Source organism: Drosophila kikkawai, chromosome 3L, assembly GCF_030179895.1.
Source record: "Drosophila kikkawai strain 14028-0561.14 chromosome 3L, DkikHiC1v2, whole genome shotgun sequence".
NCBI classification, from domain to species: domain Eukaryota; kingdom Metazoa; phylum Arthropoda; class Insecta; order Diptera; family Drosophilidae; genus Drosophila; species Drosophila kikkawai.
Genome location: NC_091730.1, coordinates 19,871,213 through 19,890,160, shown reverse-complemented (window position 1 = coordinate 19,890,160; position 18,948 = coordinate 19,871,213). Strand labels below are relative to the sequence as shown.

General features: G+C 44.1%; 2 protein-coding genes across 3 annotated transcripts; one reads left to right on the top strand and one right to left on the bottom strand.

The window, feature by feature from the left end:
• The first annotated feature begins 8,219 nt into the window (after positions 1-8,219).
• Positions 8,220-14,338, top strand: LOC108078643 (ataxin-2 homolog). 2 transcript variants are annotated; one of them, XM_070285226.1, is made up of 5 exons: positions 8,220-8,326; positions 8,562-8,842; positions 9,911-10,287; positions 12,189-12,500; positions 12,559-14,338. In XM_070285226.1, exons 2-5 carry the CDS (start codon positions 8,806-8,808, stop codon positions 14,242-14,244), a joined length of 2,412 nt encoding a protein of 803 aa, XP_070141327.1. In that variant the 5' UTR covers positions 8,220-8,326; positions 8,562-8,805; the 3' UTR covers positions 14,245-14,338. The 2 variants fall into 2 exon arrangements, with proteins under 2 accessions (XP_070141327.1, XP_017028061.1); XM_017172572.3 differs by having other exon boundaries at positions 12,183-12,500; positions 12,559-14,337.
• Positions 14,339-14,466: 128 nt separating this feature from the next.
• On the bottom strand, positions 14,467-18,596 carry Taf2 (TATA-box binding protein associated factor 2). The gene is made up of 6 exons (XM_017173006.2): positions 18,455-18,596; positions 18,338-18,392; positions 16,507-18,272; positions 16,039-16,451; positions 15,760-15,970; positions 14,467-15,693 (listed from the first exon to the last, which is right to left on the bottom strand). The coding sequence occupies exons 1-6, from the start codon at positions 18,502-18,504 to the stop codon at positions 14,544-14,546; spliced, it is 3,645 nt and encodes a 1,214-aa protein (XP_017028495.1). The 5' UTR covers positions 18,505-18,596; the 3' UTR covers positions 14,467-14,543.
• Between the last annotated feature and the right edge of the window lie 352 nt (positions 18,597-18,948).

Here is an 18,948-nt window from a genome sequence, read left to right as displayed (position 1 = left end):
CCGCAGCGGCTGCTGCTTTTTAGTTACGTTATTTTTTTGGTTTTTGTTTTGTTTTTTGTTAGTTTGTTTTTGTGGTCTCGGTGCTTCTATTAAGAAATTTCAGCGGTGTCAGAACACAGAGAACAATTTTTGTAAACGATCAGATGGGGTTTTGGTTTAATTCATTTTTTAGTTAATAGATTTTAGGATGACAAAATTATAACATGGCTTATGTGGCTCATTTCTTTAATAATTAATAATATCTAGAAGATATTATAATTTAATAAGCTCAACTTTCATACATTTTCTTCATCCCTTGAAGTTCTATTGCAACATTTTAAAAGGATATTCCAGTTCTCTTTGTTAATATATTTCTGAATTATTAATATTAATTATTATTCACAGAATATTAATAGTTATCTTATGACTCTAGTTTTTTCTACTAATGTATCTCAATTTAATATATACATTTTTTCCTGTGCTGCGACGGCTGCCATCTTCCTGTTGCTCGGCCACTTTTTGCACATGCTACGATCTAAATGCCAAGGTGGTGATGGTGATGGTGAATCCAGTTATCAGCGGGGACCCACAATTCGGTTAATGCCAGCACTTGGACATACTTATTCTCCACGGACCCCAAAGAATCAGAAGCCGAATCGCCACTCATAAATTGTGTTAAATGGAATCGTTTGACGCGCATATTGAAATGTCAGTTGGAGGGGATCTTTGCCACTGGATCTCTGCAGATCTCTTGGATTGTTCAAGATGTGGATGTGCATGGAGGTTGCCCAGGGCCATGTTTCTTTCAGATGGCCAAAGTGCGGGTGCGTGGCTAATTGCCAGCTGCCAAATGCTTTGTTAGTCAGTTACTTTTCACATCGTTAACAATATATGGTAGGTTTGTTTGTTTGTTTGTCTTTCGCCAATGGATTATTATTTTCGGTGGCTGTCTTTTTCTATTTTTGTTTTTCTTGTAAAAAACCTTGGCACTCAAAGCCCCTGGAATTTGCATACATTTACAAAAACTCCGCAAAGATTAGGGGAGAAAAATGTTGGTAATGATTTGATTGTGGGCATGTGTAATCTCTTCTCCGATCTGTCATTGTTTAGCATTTTGTGAAAAATTAACGAGTCAAAGAGTTACAACATTGTCATTGGCTTTTGCAAAGTTCGATTGCATTTTATTTCATTATTTATGAGGTCTAAACTGCAGTGTAGGCATTAAAGACTTCCATTTTAATTAACATTTATAGGTGAACGTGTTTGGGAATTTATTAAGAATCTAAAGTGCGATAAGTGGTTTTATTGCTGGCTTAAATAGTCTATAAACATATTTTCTTAGGCCATAAATTTAGCCATTAGCGAATCAAAAACAAAGGGTATACAGTTCTCAAACCAAAAAACAAGAAGTTTTTGTACCCTTGCAGGTAACAATTAAAATATATCATAACTAAGCCAAAAATGCATTAATTTCGATTCGGAAAGCAGTTTTGTGTTAGTTTTTATTCATTTAAAAAAACTGCATACCAAATTTAAAATTTTAAGAAATCAAAATTTTTGGCATTTTTGCTAATTTTAATGATGTAACCCCTTATCAAATTTTGCAAAAATGGCAAAAAATCGATTTCTTCCGGACATGTCTAGAAAGATTCACATGTTAATGCTGATCAAGAATATAAATGGTTTATGGGGTCGGAAATGATTCCTTGACTTAGAAAAATATTATTTTGTATTATAAAATCGGATTTTTTATATTAAAAAACTTCTTAATTTTTTTAAATTAAAAATATCATAACTCGGCAAAGAGAGCATTAATTTTAAATCGGAAAACTGTTATGTGCAAGATTTTCTACAGTTAATAAATCTGTATACTTCATTTAAAAATTTTGAAAATTCAATTTTTTATCAAAATCAAAAATTTTAATTTTTTTTTTAATTTTATAAAATTTTGCCAAAATGCCCAAAAAAATCCATTTCTTCCTGGCATATCTAGAAAGATTCCCCTGTTGATGCTGATCAAGAATATATATGGTTTATAGGGTCGGAAAGGTTTCCTTCACTGCGTTGCAAACTTCTGACTGAAATTATAATACCCTACAAGGGTATAATAACCAGTTTTGGATATTAAAAAATAATCGTTAATATATTAACTAGCATTATATATTTTAATTCCCTGCTAGAAGTAAGTACAAGTAATAAAACATTAAAATAAAAACCATTACTTTTTTCATTTTAAGATTAACAAGCCTTGGGGTGCTCGTTTATATTTACCCCACTTACTCTACGACGTAATTAATATAACAATTAATTCTTGCAATGCTTAAGCTAACCCAGCTTTTAGCAGACCTTTTTCAAATATTTTCCCAAGCATTCAGTGAACTTATCCAAGCAGAATTTCTGGGATTTTTCCAAAACACTCGATACGAGCCAAGCAATGTGTGAACATTTCACACAGTTAGTTACCATGGTTCTTTTGCCGCAACCGCAACAAGGGCTTTGCGAGACAAGTTAATTGCACGGGGCTTGTGGCCGGAGTTAGCCATGGCCAAGTGGCTAATTGGGACAAATGCAAATGCAGTTTATTGGCCAGTCCGTGTGCGCTGCAAGTGTGGAAGATATGGATGATGGACCCAGTTCCAGTTCCGCCACGCCCCACTTATGCAATACCCCGGCCTGGGCTGGCTTTTGGCACGCAATTGGAGATTGGCGCAGCCAGGAGATGGCTGGGAGCAGATACCGCCGAGATTCCATCCACATTATCCATGGTACGTGGAACTGCTGGTTATAATCTAATTAGGCCCAATGCAGCCGATCTGCAGTATTTGAATTTTGTATACATACTCTTTGCCTTATTTTTTTTTTGCATCTGCATTCTTCTCACGCCCAAAATGTAAATGAAGTTATCCGGGATCGCAGATCGGGGCCCGGGGGCCCTCTTAGCTAATGCCGACGAGTTTACACGGCTGGCTGACTGACTGGGCTTGTGTAGTGTGAAAAATCTCGGCGCTTCTTATTTTTCCTATTTTATGAATATTTTTCAACACATTCATTCATTCATTCGTTCGTCGTTCGGTGGTCTGTCATTGTGCTCATTGTTCGCGACTGACAACTATTTTGCTGAACTGGCGATTGCAACGCTTTCCCGATTTCATCCATTAAAGTCAGCGATTTATGGTGCAATCGGAATGGGGCGGAGGAGAAACAATAACCCAATAGCATCTGATTAGTGCGTAATCGTCTCTTCGCCCCCCCCTTTTTCTTTACAGATATTAATCTATAAATAACCGCAAGCAAGGTCGGCCAACGTCATTATATGCTATATTTTGTATGGGTAGTATCAATTGTCTGGGCTTAAGATCCAACAACTCATTATCGGATCTGTCTTGGCGTGAATGGAAGGCATTAAATTACTGCATAGCAGGGGGAATTCGGGCATTATCGTTGATGCATGGTCTTAGTTCGGTCCACACAGTCCATATACTTTTGGTCCAAATTAACACCCAAGTGGCGGAGAAAATCAACATGGAGAGTGCTTAGGCCCGTCATTAAACGCTGCCCAGGTAGTGTATTTTGCGGCCTGCGATTATACAAAGCACTTCAGGCCGCCGCAATCCGTAAATTAAAAACAAAAAACCAGGAAACCCAGACCCAGGCCCAGGCTTAGGCCCCACAGAAATCATATAACAATGCGAGTCAAAAGTCAGCTGGAAAACCAAAGATTCCAGATCCCCTCAGCATGTAATCCACGGATGGCTGCTCCTTTCGGCCAGGCTCATTAGCAAATTATTTTGGTAGTCGGGCAAATGCAGAGAAAGAAATGTGAATAAACATTAAGAGTATTAACTACTTTCCGCTTTCGGGGATTTATTGACATTTAAAATTTATTAAAAAGAGATTTAAGTTATATAAGCCACTTAACAATTAGAAATAATCACTTCTAAAGATTATCTTACACACCTTTTACTTTCTCATATAGAAAAATATAATGCATTATAATGAATGTTTCTTTGATCGACCTATAAAAATGTTTATTTTTTGAAAGTGAATATGAAAATGTCTCTGAAACGAGGCTAAAAGATAAATATCTCCAAGTACCAACAAACCCCAAAACAAGGTAGAATAATAAAAACAGCTATAACATTTTAATAAGCCATCATATTCCCTAGTATTTATTATTTTATGGCTTTTTCTCTGCGTGTGGGCCACGCTTCAATGGAGCTTGACTACCACCAATCCCGGACATTTGAATTTAAGCCAGAAGACAGACAAGGATTGTCCCTCTCGGATTAAATCACGAAATGTGTGCCTTCACCTGACTAAGTAACTCCTTAAGCGTTTTTTGCCATACGGCCGACGGTTGAGAGCATTTTAATTGTATTTAAATGAATTAGAATGCACTTTTGCGCTCAGTTTTATGATTCATAAATTATCCGCCGCGACGTTTATACTTACAGCTCTGTAAACATAATTGAGTACTGCAGATGGAGATCTCTGACAGAGACTACTCGCGGATGGAGATAGACAGGTATCTCAGCTGGAGATTATGTATGTAGATGTTTCGGCTTGAAACCGGGTAATGGGTTACAGACTCATTGCCGGCTGGAATGCAAATCATTGGGATAAGTCATAGACAAAGCTAGACTTATAAACTATAGTTAAAGTCATAAGTAGCTATATCAATTAATAATTGTTTTTGAATAAAAATGTAAATTAGGCATCTTAGATAGCTTATAAGCTATAAATAGCTCTAGAAGTGAAATAAAATATAATTATATTGCTCTATAATTAAGCTTTACGAACATTACTTCTTACAACTAGCATTTTTGACACCTCAATTACCAAAAACACAGGGTAATTAAAGCCAAGTTAAAGCAAGAACATGTATATTACCAGTTAATTGTGCTTTACGGCCGGTTGATTTACCAACTTGATGTTTTTAATGTTGCTTCAATAAATTAAGTTACCGGTACCCCTTCGGATTGTGTCAAGCGTGTGTGTTACATGTGTCTTAGCATTCCGATTTCGATGCCTCAATGGATCACAGAACACTAACCCACCCCCTGCCATTGGCCACAAATTATTGACCAACTCCAATTAAGTTGTACATATTATTGGTAATCCCATCCATCGGTTCCGTTCGAGCAGAGAGATCTCCGAAAATGGGAAGCATTCGAGTGGCTGCATAACAGTCGCCGCAGTCAGTAGCTGTGGTTCGCGGAATGGCATTTTAATTGTCACTTGGTGGATGGTAAATTACACATTATTTATTCGCAGTACTGCCATTAACATTTACCCTGTCATATGGTGCTCTTCGCAGCTTGGCGACTTTGCTGGATTGTGGTTACAACTACTTGATGGCGATACATTTTCCGAGTATCTTCGCCGTGTCACCGCAGGAGATTGTGCAATTTCATTGTCCAACGACAACATTTCATTAACAACAACTGGCTTTAGTACTGGTGTACTGGTAAAAACGTCAAAATACCGCCACAGAGTTGCCAATTAAGAGCTCCGCGTCCGCACTACACGAGTATATCAAAAGTATAAACTAAATGTTAAGGTTGACTCCGTCCGACTGTCTAATAAATTGATACACATAAAATTTGGAGCATAAAAATGTCGCTTTAAAAAACTACAGAAACCGAGAGGAGATCCAAAGCCTCGACTCCAATATGTGTGTTGCTGAAAAAATGCAAATGCCAAAATGTGAACTGCCATCATCATCGTCGTCCTCGTCGTCATGATCACCATTGATTTAAGTGGAGTTGCTGGCCAGAAACTGTTGCATTTCTGGCAGCGGCAAAAAGCACTTGAAATTCAAAGCTGAAAAAAAATATATAAAAACGTAGAAAAAAGCAACTGAAGTAACAACCATCAGATACTAATACAATAATAAATAGTAATAGAAGAAAAGAAGATGTTGCCACTGCGCTGATCGCATCGGCTGCCGCTGTTGCACTCGTTGCTGCATCAATGTTGCTGGTGCTGCTGCTGCTGCGGCTGTGCATGCAATGCAACAATTTCACAAGCCAGCACGCAGACAACTAAATGACAATGTGAACAAAATAACAACAACAGCGGAGAATTTATAATAGGTAGCAACCCCGATCAAAAGTTGCGCAAAAAAAAACAAAAACAGAAAAACAACCCAAGAGGCAAAATCCTCAACTTAATTATAAACTTATTTATTTGGTTAGCTTAAGTTTTGCCGCCAAACTGTCCTAATCAATTTGGCTAAGGATGAGGAAATGGCAGCTTGCGTCAGTCGGCAATTTCCACGGATTTCCTCAGCGCCAAATTTCACAGCTACCGTGTTAACTTTGACACCACCGACGCAAGCCCCCCAAAAGGCGAAACGTAGCCAAATCCAATCCGTACCGATCCTAGCCTGGCATTAGATTAGCATTAGGTAAGCGGGCTCAATTAACCCGCACGGCAATTGGCCAAATTGGCCACCGACTTGACTCCGTCCGTCAGCCGAAATCCGCGATTGGAGCTGCCGCCAGCAGGGGTTAACTCCGAGCTCCAAACACCAAGCACCAAATTCAACTCTAACTGTAGCTGCTGCCCACGCATGCGCTGAAATGTTAATGCCCGAATCAGCCAACACAGAAGGGCACAGTTGGCCAAGTGAGATTTGGAAGGAGAATATTAGTGGTAAAAAGGAAAAACTAAGGGAGTACATTTTCCTTGGGAAAATTAAGAGGAGAGGCACAACGAAGATAAAGGAACATCAAGCTGTGATTCATGATTTTCCTAGCGGTTTACCGGAAATTTTAATCTAGATTTATTATAAGATTATATTAATTTTAATTAATTTTATTAGGAATATATAATAATAATAAATAACAGTAACTTTGAACACAAATATATGACTATTTCCCTAAGTAAATTTATAAAAAGAATGTTTACATTTAATTATGGAATTGGAATTGTTTATATCTTGGCTTTCAAAGAAAATATTAATGTTGGTGAGCCTAGGAGAAAGAAGTGGCTCTCCTTTAAAATAGTTGAACAATATATCCAAGCCTGGTTGCCATAAAGCCGCTTTTTTATTATCTGTTTTTTTTTTTTTTGTACTGCCTCTGGTTGCAGTTTTATTTTTTCAAATTATTTCACTAAATAAATTATTTTATGCTAAAATCCCTATTCACTTTATCTAGTAGACCAAAATACTGTAATTACTTAAAAGTATCTTAAAGATTTATTTTTACTTGAACATTTCCTCCTTTCATTAGCCCCAATCCTATCACATTTTAGTCCCCTAAAACCCATCGCTGTTCCACTGTCCCTCCGGCAATTGTAAATGTCAAACGAAAGACTTAGGCAGCGAACTTGCTGGTAGGGGTGGAGCTCTAGTGTTAGCACTCGTATTCGTACTTGGGTTTTGGGCTTGGGCTTCGGCATATTAAATATGCAATGCTAATGCAAATGAAAATGGAAACGCAAATGGGAGTCCGCATCCGAATCGAAAACGCTTGTTAAAAGTAATGCGCCCAATTTGCAGTTGGAGAGACAAAAACAAAAGTGCCCTTTAGCCTTAACCAGCCCATGGCCGGCAGCTAGTGCAGTGCTCTCCTCTCCAGAGTCCGGAGACTGCAGCCGATCCTACGTTCCACCACCCTCGGTGAGGGCGGACGGGCAATTTAGTGTCACGTTAGCATTTTCGGGGCGCTTCCAGGCGGCAGGCAAATGCCCGACGTACCATTAGGCGAGCGCTTAACTAGCGGTTAGCCACCGACAGGGCCGTCAAATGTTCAATTGCCCCGCTTGGAAACGTTGTGGGTGCAGGCGGAGAAATATATATGAACTTAATAGAGGTTTAAATTAAATTAAATAATTTTAAATCAACCAAAGAGTTTTTAGAAACTGGAGAAATATATAGACAATTAGGATCATTTTTGTTATATATATGGAAAACATAATCTCTTTATTTCTATATATTTAATTTTTCTTTATTGTGTTTTGCTGGCTTTGGAGTATCGAAGCGGAGAAGCGGCAGCGCAGACAGACCTTTCTCTTTGTGTTGGTGATGGCTGGCCTGCCACGACGAGCCTCAAAGGTCGGCTTTGGCTCGGAACTCGGCTCTCGGATCTTGGATCTCGGCGGCGACGGCGCCGGCGACTACGACTAAGACTCAGACTACGCCGACTGCGACTCCGACTCCAGCCGAGTCTCGTCTCTCGGCCACGGGATTTATAAATACAAGTGTTGGCCGCACAACGCCAAAGATTCGTTGGCTGAACGTGCAGCGTGCGCGATCTATTAAATCCGAACCGAATTCGATTCCCAGTCCCAGTTCCAACCAAGACGAGGCTGCGACTCCTGGCCCAGACAGGAAAAGACGGTAACACTCTTCTCCAGACATCGTCGCATCCAATTTGAAACGCTACGAATTTCGCGCCAAAACACAATCCAAGGATTACGGGATACCAGCACCAATTCCACGACTTGGATTCAGTCTCAGTTTCAGTTACAGTTTCGGTTTCGCAATATGCAATTCGGTTTCAATGTTGGATTGTGTCGAATCTTCAATTCAATTATATAACTGAAGTAATAATCGCTTCGTGTGCTGTGTTCAGTTCAGTTGCAGTTCGCAGTTGGCAGCCGGCAATGCTCGATGCAGATGCAGCAGATGCGGCCATCGTAATCCCCACCGTCTGACAAGGAAAACGAACCTCTTGGCATCCCAGAGACTGGGAAAAACAAAAAAACAAATCACAAAAAAAAAAACAACCAAGTGACTGTGAAAGTAACTAACGAAGATACAGATTCAGATATTCAATTACTAGTCTCTTGGCGTTGCGTGTGCAGTGCCGCAACACGATGAGAATCCAAATCCTGCTCCTGACACTCTTGCTGGGTGAGTAGACAAGGGATCTTCCAAGGAAGTGTTTATTGTTTGTTAGTTTAAATTATCTTACAAAAATCTTTATTATAAGTTGTGTAGTTAAGGAAGAAGAAAGCCATTTTTTCTTTCTTTTTTTTTTTTGTAAGAAAAGTTTTAAAATGGTCAACATTATGTAGTGCCTTTTGTGTTCTCTAAATATTTTTTTTTCGTTACCTAAACTTTAATTTGTAAGGTTGATAAATAACCTAAGACATTTAAAATAATTCAAAAACATTTAAATTGTTAACTAAAAAGTAAAAATACCTATTGAGTATAAGTCCGTCTGAGAAAGGGTTCAAGGGTTTTGCACTTAAATTTGATTAACATTTTAGTTACATGGTTTCCTTCTGGATTTTTCCAAATTTTAAGTAATTAAATGAGTTTATTAGTAAATTAGAAAGTAAGTTAGTAAAAACGGCGTTTCAGAGGTTTACAACTCAATAAAGAAGTTATATCCGACCTTATAAATCATATGTTTTATTATTCAGAAGCAAAAGCCGAGTTACATTTTTTTGTTTAATTTTGAATTTTTATTCAATAATCAGCTTATTGTTCACCTAATATATACGGATACATAAAATCTTTTCGAGTTAAAATGAATGCATTTTTTTTACATAGTTACAATATTTCAATGATTTTATCCAAACAATTATCATAGAAAAATATCGATTTAAAGTCCCTATAATTCAATTAGTTTATGTATTTATATATATTTCGATTTTCCATTAAAATATTAGTTAACAACAAATATAAAATATATGGAAAAAAAATTAAACAAATTAAAAAAAATTTTGAAATTTTAAAAGGTTAATATGTTTGAAATTAAAACTAAATATTTATAATATTTTATCGACTAAAACTTAAAAAAAAAAAAATATATATCGTTCTAATAAATATTAATATTGAACAAAAACATTGAAATTTGTATTTGAAAATGAAACAAACAATTAAACAATAAATTACACACCCAAAATCCATAAATCTTGAACTTATTATGTATTGTATTGACACCAACATCCCCATGTGGAATCTCCCACACAGGCCTCGTCTGCGCCCAGGCTGTGAGTGCGGAGGCCAAGAGCGACAGCAGCGGAAGTCAGGCGGCGGCGGAGGACAGCAAGAGTTCCGCCTCCACGCCACTCGAGACGGAGGCGACCAAGGACAAGCGACAGGTGAGCGCCAAGGAGACGCCCCTCTATCCGAACCACCGCAGCTCGGAGGCAGCTCCCTCTGCCGGTGATGATCCCGAGGATGGGCAGGAGACAATCTACGGTTCCAAGCCCAACCAGTTCATCATTCGCCCCATTGCCCCGCACCAGCACCAGCAGCACGAGTCGCATCAGGAGCCGCAGCTGCGCAACTTTGCGGCGGCCAACTCTCGGCCACACGCTGCCCAGCTGCTCGAGCAGAGCCAGGAGGTGAGTTATGAGAGGAATAATGAAGGGGTGTGGGTTATAAATGATGGAACAAATTTATATACATTATGGTAATATCCTTTAATACATAAACAATTAAATTCGATTAAAACTAAATTGAGTCACACCCAAAATGCCCCTAAATTGTGGCAAGCTCAGAACTTATTTTCGGCCTTTGACAAAGCCTCGCCCTGGATCCTCCACCTGGGGAGTGGGTAAGCCCATTGATCGACTGTCCAACTGACGGATTGCCTTTCGCCTTTGAGGGATTGCAGCGTCTGTTTGTTTTGTGCCAATCTCGGGGCGTTCCATCGACATCGCGACTGTTGTTCGCTGTCTTGGGTCTTGTCTTGGCCCCGCGGCCATCAGACATCGGCCTTTCGGACGGACCTAGGCGAGATCAGACGACCCGGGATCGTGACTTGGCATCGGCGGCAGCCACACGATTCTTTGCAAAATGCCGGATGTAAACATCTTGAAGCCAGGCCAGACAAAAGCCAAAGGCCCCGCCGCGTCACAATCCCAATCCCAAAACGAAATCCCAGTTAAATTTTGACAAATTCTCCCTTTCGCCGAGGCCGGGAAACCTTGACCAATATCTCCCCGTTGGCCTGACGGTTTATTTTTCGGAACGAATTGCAATTTGCAGACAAAGGCAATTGCAATTAGCCAAAGACAATGTTTATATTACAAAATAAATACATATATATGTATATGTATAAAAGGAAAAACAAATTAAAAGCACCGGCGAATATAATAATGATAATACTTTTATTATAAATGCAATCGGCAAAACTAAGTCACGACATGACAGCCTCGACGACAGCAACAAATGCATAATTGCAAAATGATTATTTGTCTTATTACGCGTCAAATGACAACAACATTTTCCACCACCTCCCTTTCCACTCGATTTTCCACCATTGGCTTCTTCATTCATGTCTCGGGGTCTCTCCTTCAAAATGCAAAGACATCGCCATGGAAAACAATGGTCGGTGTCGGGCTGTCGTGGGAAGAAAGTTGACATAATGTTATAATCACCCCACTTTTGGTCTGTCAGCTTTGTGTCTCTCCGTCTGTCGCTCGATGGCGCCTTGACTTGCTGGCGGCTTTATTTGCCATAATAATGGGAACCCATAGATGCCACCACACTGGCCAACAGGTTTTGAGAAGAATTCAAGGAGGGTATCACATTTTTTCGGTACAAGGCTGGCCAATATAAGGGACCTTCAAACTTAAATTTTATTGTTTTATTCAAGATTTTAAACATAGGTTTTTATTCATTTTAAATATAATTTTATTTATATATAATTTTTCAAGCTTAAGCTATGCTCCTCCTAAATAATCAATGGTTCTATCTTAAATATTGTTCTGTATAAATTATAGAAAATATTTAGTCCTTCTAACTGTGGCTTTACTTCACCCGAATATATTATAAACTTACTATATATCGGCATTTCCATTGATCTCTTTAGGCTCTCTAGGCCCACACACAAGGAGATTCCCTTTATTGGCTAACCCTTGTTGCATAGTGTAATGTTTTTTTATGTGTTGCAACATCGAAGAGCCAAAGACTTGGTTGTTTGATGTTGTTGGCGTTGCCAAAGTTTGCCACAAGTGTTATATAAACTCATTTTTTAGATGCCACGCCATTCTCACAGCGTCCGCTGCTGCTGCTTTGAAGCACCTGCAACAAGTGGCGGTCGTTGTGGTTTCTGCCAGTTACTAGGTGGTGGCAGGGGGCAGTATCGGTGGAGTGGCTCCACATTAAACAGCTGCTGACATTGGCCGACGGCGGCTGAGTTCCCACACCTACCGTCACCGTCACCTCCGCCCACAGAAAACATTATTAGTAGTCGCCCCCTCTCACTTTTCGTACTCGTATCCGTATCTGCTAGGTGCAGCACTATGTTTATCTGCAAGATATCATGCGCCATCACCAGCCCAAGGCCCTTGTGGCCTCAGGTCAAGGCAAGGGTGCGGCCAGTGCGCCCAAAAAGTCGTCCACTCCCGTAGCCGAAGAGGAGCAGGAACAAGAGCAGGAGGCCGAGCAACGCTACACGGTGTCCATTCAACCTCAGCCTCAGCATCACCAGCCTCGCCCACGTCAGTATCAGGGAGTGGGAGGTCCATACCAGTTGCCATTGCCGTTGCCAGCTCCCCAGCATCAGTCTTTGAGTCCCCAGCAGCAGCAGCAGCAGCAGCAATCACAGCAGGTACTTCTTTACCTATAAAGATTCGTGGGGAAGATAATTAACATCTCCACAATTGCAGCCCTATCAGGTCATTCCCGAAGAGCAGTTCCTGAAACTTCTGGAGGAGGAGCTGCAGGCAAGAGCCTACCATGAACAGCTGCGACAGCAGCAACAGCATCACCAGCAGCAGCAGCACGTGCAGCCTCAACCTCAACCCAAGCCTCTGCCCATTCACAGCACAGCTGCCACTCACAAGGTCCTGCAGCAGGCGGATCCTGCCCTGGGATTGGGTGGCTATCGGGAGCGATTGGTGGCTGAGCAAGAGCTGGTCTCGCCCGCGTACTCTCATCCCAGAGGAGGACCCAAGTACCTGCCGCTGCCTCAGGCTCAGCAGATTCAGGAGGACGATGAACCACAACAGCAGCCACAGCGCGTGCAACTCCATAAGCCAGTACCGCATCCGGGACAGCAGCAGTTCCACGGCCTGCCGCCACAGATTGCCTACTACCAGCCACAGATCAGCTACAAGACCCTGCCCAATCATCCGCTGGCCAAGTCCTCGCTGGAGAGCGAGATCGAGAAACTGCTGGCCGCCAATAAGCCGGGACCGGGTCTGGCCTACGTGGACAGCAGCAATGAGCAGGTGTCCATTCGCCAGCCTCCGCCTCAACATCCACCACCGCCCACCTCGCATCCGGCTTTGAGGCAGCCCAAGGCCTACCTAGCCAGCACTCCCAACTCCCTGCTGGACGCGAATAACCAACCATTCGTGCCTTCCCTTTTCAAGTTTAGCAGCTTCCAGCAGCCGACTCCCATTTATCCCACGCCCGAGCCCAAGAGATTGGGACCTGTTGTCTATCCCACTCAGCATCAGGCCAATCAGCCGCAGCCATCGCAGTATTACTACCAGGAGGCAGCGCCCACGGCAGCTCCCAAGCCGAGTCCCATTCCCAAGCAGTATCACAGGTCCAAGCACTACAAGTTACCTTCGCCCACGAAGGCTCTGCTGTATGCCGATTATGAGCGTCAGGGACCGTCTCCGCCGCCGCCATCCAACTTCTATCCCAGTCCCCCGGATCCGTTGAAGCATGCCCAGAGAAATCTGGCGGTCACACCCACTGCTCTACCACTCCACGCCGAATATCCATCCCCGTCGCCCTCACAATCTAGTATATATGTGTCCCAGGGAACGGGTATTGCCACGCCGTCCAGAGCCACGCCAACTACGGCTCCGGTACAGAAGCTGCGTACCCTGGATGAGGTCAAGCAGCTAAATCTGCCGCCTCCCAACGGTAAGCCCCTAACCCAGGCCGAGTTCCAGGCTCTTGTGGATGCTGGTTATCCGGTAAAGGCTGTGCCTGTGCCCGTGCCCGTCCCATATGAGCAGTACGTGAAGGATCATCCGGAGTATCGCAACCATCCGCCAGTTGACTATGCCCACATTATGCGCTTGGCCACACGCCAATTGTCCGCCCATCAGCAGCACAGATCGCTGGCCGCTCCTTCGGAGCCGTCGGTCAAGATTCTGTCCACTCCCTCCGCCGGCGAACTGCAGCAGCAGCAGACGGCCACGGGCATTGGCGGCGGCAGTGTCACATATTTGCAGCCCATCGAGGGTCAGTCGCATCCCCATGCCCACGCCCATATCCATACGTTGCAGAAGCGAAGACCACGGGATGAGCAGGACACCGCAGTGGCGGGCAGCGAGCCCAAGGCGGCGGCTCCCGAGGCCAGCGAGCAGTCCGCGAAGGAGAAGGTGCAGTGAGTGAGAGCAGGTCCTGTTTTAGTTAAAATGTCCTTGCCTAGTTTCTAAGTATTGTAAAAATGTTTCAGCACTTGCGTATAATGTTAAATTATAAACCAACAAAAATAAAAATATGAAAAACTAACAAAGGAAGTGGGAGAGTTGCTAATCAATGGGAAGTATCCTTTGGATGATATATACTTGGATTTTTTCCTTCATAAACACCTCAAAGAAAAATCCACATTTAAAACTTAGTTCAGCTTTATTTTATGCCACCCTTTCCCCCTTGTCATTCGTCCTTTCTCAATCGGAACCCTCACTTAGTTCAGGCCGAAGGGCGAATTGCTGTGGCTATTGCTGCTGTCCGCCGAGCTGAGCGTGTCCGGAGTGGGCGCCTCGCGTGCCTGTATTCGCGAGATCTGCGGATCGCGCTTCTCCTTATCCTTGCGTTCGCGCTCCTTGTCCTTATCCTTGTTGTGCTTATGCTTGTGTTTGTGTTTGTGCTTCTTCTTGTCCTTCTTTTTCTTCTTCTTCTGAAGCCCGTCGCCGGACTTGAACTTGCTCTCGTCGTAGCTGCTTTCGTATCGCGTGGAGTCAGCCACGTCGAGCATCATGGATGAGTTATCGTCTTCGGCATAGATCTCGGTCTTCATCCGCTTCGTGTGCTGATGCGACTCGGGAGCTTCTTCATCTGCCGGATGGATCTTCACTTTGGTCTCGCTATCGTAGGCCTCGACGTTAACGGGATCATCCATGACGGTGATCTCCTCACTGCGCTCCAGCTTGATGATCTCATCACCCACCTCAAAGGCCTCCGTGGCCGTGCGCTTGATGGTGACCATGCCGGGCTTATGCCGCTCGTGGGGCTCACTGTCCAGGCTATCGGCTAGCGCTGGCTTCACGTCGTGGCTTTTCTTGAAGCTGCCTGAACCAGCACTGCTGCTATTATCCTTCATCAGATCCTTGTAAAAGTTCGTATTCTCGCTGGCCTGCAAGCAATTCGGACGCTTGTTGCCGTACAAGGCATAGTACAGATCCACAATGTCGCAGCGCAACTTGGTGTCGTTGCCTAGAGTGTTGATGCTCCGCCACAGGCGATCCACGAGGTTCGCCTTGTCCAAACGGCTTCGAGACTCGCGGGTAAACGGCGGGTTGTCGATTAGCAGCTGGGCCAAGGCATGGCGTGCAGCAGGATCGGGATCTGTCTCCAGCAGCGTTACCAAGTGCTCCAGGTCCTCGCTGCGCCCATCCACCTTCACAAAGTCGACAAGACATTCCATAGCTGCAATGCGGAGATCCAGAAAAATTCCATATTGCGAATAGCTGCGGTAAATGTGCGGCAGCGAGGGCAGGTGACCGAACTTTTGCAGCTTACGGATAACCTTCAGGCAGGACACGGAAACCATGTACTTGTACGAGGGCAGGTGCTTCTCCATGTTCAGCAAACGAGTCACTTCATCCAGGACCAGTCTGTGGAGGGGAAGGGGAAATGTGAATTAATCAGGAATCTTAGTTTCTTTTCCTTAAAATACTTACTTGGCATCCGTGGAAAGACTGTCTGTGGTGATTTGAGTGCCATGCATCGCCACTGACACTACTGGCGTCAAAGTCTCGCCCAGGGCTTCCACCAAAGCAGCTCGGTAGTAGGCATCCGTGTAATGGTTGCGCGAGTTCTCGTTATACTTGAAGAGATCGAAGAGGAAGCGCATCACTTCCGGCGGACAAATGCCGTGCGACGTTCGCAGACCTAAAAATTCAAGCAAACATATTAGATTTCAGCTTCTTTAACGTAAAGACTTCTGTAGATCCCCTCACCTGCCATGGCCACGGGTATTGCCTTTTGCAGGAAATACAACTGAAAGTTGGAGAAATTGTTCAGCTTGATGATGTGCGGCGCACTAAAGGAGCCGAAAAACTTTCTAAATATATTCAGCATGGCTGGTGGACCGCTCCAGGAGGCCACCATCTGGTTGGCCACCTTGGTGAGGCTGTGGGCCGCCTCACAGCGCACCTTGTAAAAGCAGCGCTCGCTCTCGATAGTGTCGGTTAAGGCATGCCTGGTGGCATTCGTCGGGTACTTTTGCAGAGCCTGAATGGCCTGGAACTGGGCAGTGACATCGCGCTCATGACGAAGCTGGTACTGCCACTGGAAATCCGGTTGCTCAATGATCAGGTCACGCAGCAGAATCATCTCCGGATCGAGGCGTATCCAGAGCACAGGTGAGTCGCTGGAAAAGAGGTATGTTAAACCCTAATCTATGAAGAATTCGATGAAGAACTCACTCCATGGCTGACAGATCCATGTCCACCTCTTCACCCGTGCATAGGGGGATCTTTTTCTTCTTGTTACGCCTGCTCTTCGAGTGGCAGGTGATGTCCGCCTTCACCAGCGTATTCTCAATCTGCAAAGTGTGCTTAAAGGTGCCATCCAACTCCTGCAGCTGCACCAGCAACGGACCATTGTATTTCCTCACGCCCCGCTGATTGACAAAGTCCTGGCGGATCTCCAGCTCTATGGTGTTCCTCTTGCGGTTGAACACCGAGGTGAGGGAGAACTTGGCGTGACCACCCGTTCGCACCCACTGATCCATGAACACCGACATATCCTTGCCGGTGACTGTGAATATTGCCTTGATGAAGATATTCGTCGAGATGAGCAACTGCGACCACAGTCCAGCGCCTATCTTGGTAGCCGCCGCATTGGTGGCCAGGGCCAGCTGTTTGTTGAACACCTGGATGAGCAGCTCTTGGCCGATGCGGTGCTCCAACATGCGAATTACAAAATGCGCCTTCCGCCGCATAGCTTCCACGTACTTGGGCGACACCGTGTGCAAGCTCTTGATGGGGAAATAGTGGACAATCTCCTGCTGCTTGCTGGCAGCCGCTGCTGGGTTGGTACTGGAGACAGGCAGCGGAGCCGGAGGCTGGCTGCAGTCGAGGATGATGCCACCGTACTGCTCCTCGTAGCGCACCACCCGGGCCAGTTCCGATTGAACCCACTCACGGTACTCGTTGTTGCCAAAGCACTTTCTCGAATACAGACCGCACAGATACTCCGCGATGCCCTTGGCCAGCCAGGTGTCCGACCAGTGGTGCGACGTGATGAAGCAGCCAAAGAACTGCTCGGCCACCGCCCGCGACATAAAGGTGCGCGACACATACGTCTGATCGATGATGGCGATAGAGTGCAGCAGGTTCACCGAAACGATGCTCATCGTCGCGTAGGCACTGATGTCCGTGTCCAGCTCATCTACAAACACCTGTTTGTAGCAGGAGAAGGGGTAGCGCGTGGAGAGGGTCTCCTCGAAGAACTCGAAGGCTTCATGCAGATAGCGAACGGTGTTCTTCAACAGTGGCAGCATCCCCGGCAGGCAGAAGTGGGTCACCTCGTGCATGTGCGGATCCACGTAGATCTCGAATTGACCCACTGCAAGCGCGATGTTGGGTGCGCACACGGGCGTGCTCACCGTGTAGTGAAAGGTCTTCCTTCGCAGGTCGGGCGTCATGATAACTTCCACCAGTTCGCCGCAGGAGACTGCAGTCAGGTTCTTATCCACCGTGAACTCCAGCCGCCAGGTGCAGGGATCTGCGAAGCTGTCCACGCAGGGGAACCACAAGCGTGTGGAGTTCTCGTAGCAATTGGTAAACATGTGCGAGCAGTTCATCTGTGTGTCCTCATCCGTAGAAGCAGGCGGAATGACGAAATGCACGCCGCTCTTGGGATCCTCCAGCGAAAACTCGATGCGAATGCGCAGACCCTGGCCTTCCTGGATCATTGAATACCCCTCCGGCGGCACGGTGATGAACAGCTCGCCATTGTTCGCATCCGGATCGGTCACCTGGGCGGCCTTCAGGTGATATTTGGAGTAAACATCCAGGGAGCGGCTCTTTGGCTCCTTGTGGGTTATGTCCTGGAAGGGATCGAAGTACACGAATGATGCCTGGCAGACGTCATTCAGAAGGACACTGTAGATCCGCATCTGCTTGGCATTCAGCCGGATGAGCCGCAGGTTCTCGCTGTTCGGCACGATAGTTAGCTCTACTACGCCCTAAAACAGATTATAATGATAGAATTCCGAATATTTTCATATATGTATCTTTGGCCTGTACTTACGATAATGCTCTTCCTCTCGAAACTGATGCCCGTGAGGCTCACAACCTGATGCGCCGTGCTGGTGGAAATGAAAAATCGTTAATGTGGGGCTTCTTCAAGAGACAGAGGAATACTTATAATTTAAACGGTCGCGGCGGCACCTCCGGCTCCTCAGGTAGCGTTTCCATCGCTCAATAGCCGGAAATTCTGCAGGATTTTACAAAGTTTCGCGTTTGTTATCAAAAATCCAGAGCATTGTTTGACTTCTTCTTCTTTTCGTATATGCCGACGTGCTAAAAAATACCAAACGCCTTGTGACAGCAATGGTAACTCTGGCGAGATAGTGCAGCCCTGCCCACGTAGCTTAACCTTTATGCTGTCACAGGGGGTTAATGTTGACTTACAAGTTGCTAATAAACAATTAATGATCAATTAATTAATCAACTTAATTAATTTAATTATCAATCACTAACTATTTTATGAAAAATATATGATTTATTTCGAGCTTGTACAAATATTTTTTATATTTTTCTTTGTATAAAATTATAATAATTAAATTTGTAAAATTATTGAAAAGCATATATAGATTGTATTAGCTATTTTATTTATTTATTTATAAACGATAAATATAT

Excerpts from the sequence above, each read along its gene's own strand:
- Taf2 (XM_017173006.2), bottom strand. The coding sequence starts at position 18,504 with ATGGAAACGCTACCTGAGGAGCCGGAGGTGCCGCCGCGACCGTTTAAA. Across the intron at positions 18,393-18,454 it reads CCGCCGCGACCGTTTAAATT|GGCGCATCAGGTTGTGAGCC; the intron begins ATAAGTATTCCT and ends TTCCACCAGCAC. Across the intron at positions 15,694-15,759 it reads AGTCTTTCCACGGATGCCAA|ACTGGTCCTGGATGAAGTGA; the intron begins GTAAGTATTTTA and ends TCCCCTCCACAG.
- LOC108078643 (XM_017172572.3), top strand. The coding sequence starts at position 8,806 with ATGAGAATCCAAATCCTGCTCCTGACACTCTTGCTGG. Across the intron at positions 10,288-12,182 it reads TGCTCGAGCAGAGCCAGGAG|GTGCAGCACTATGTTTATCT; the intron begins GTGAGTTATGAG and ends CGTATCTGCTAG. Across the intron at positions 12,501-12,558 it reads AGCAGCAGCAATCACAGCAG|CCCTATCAGGTCATTCCCGA; the intron begins GTACTTCTTTAC and ends CCACAATTGCAG.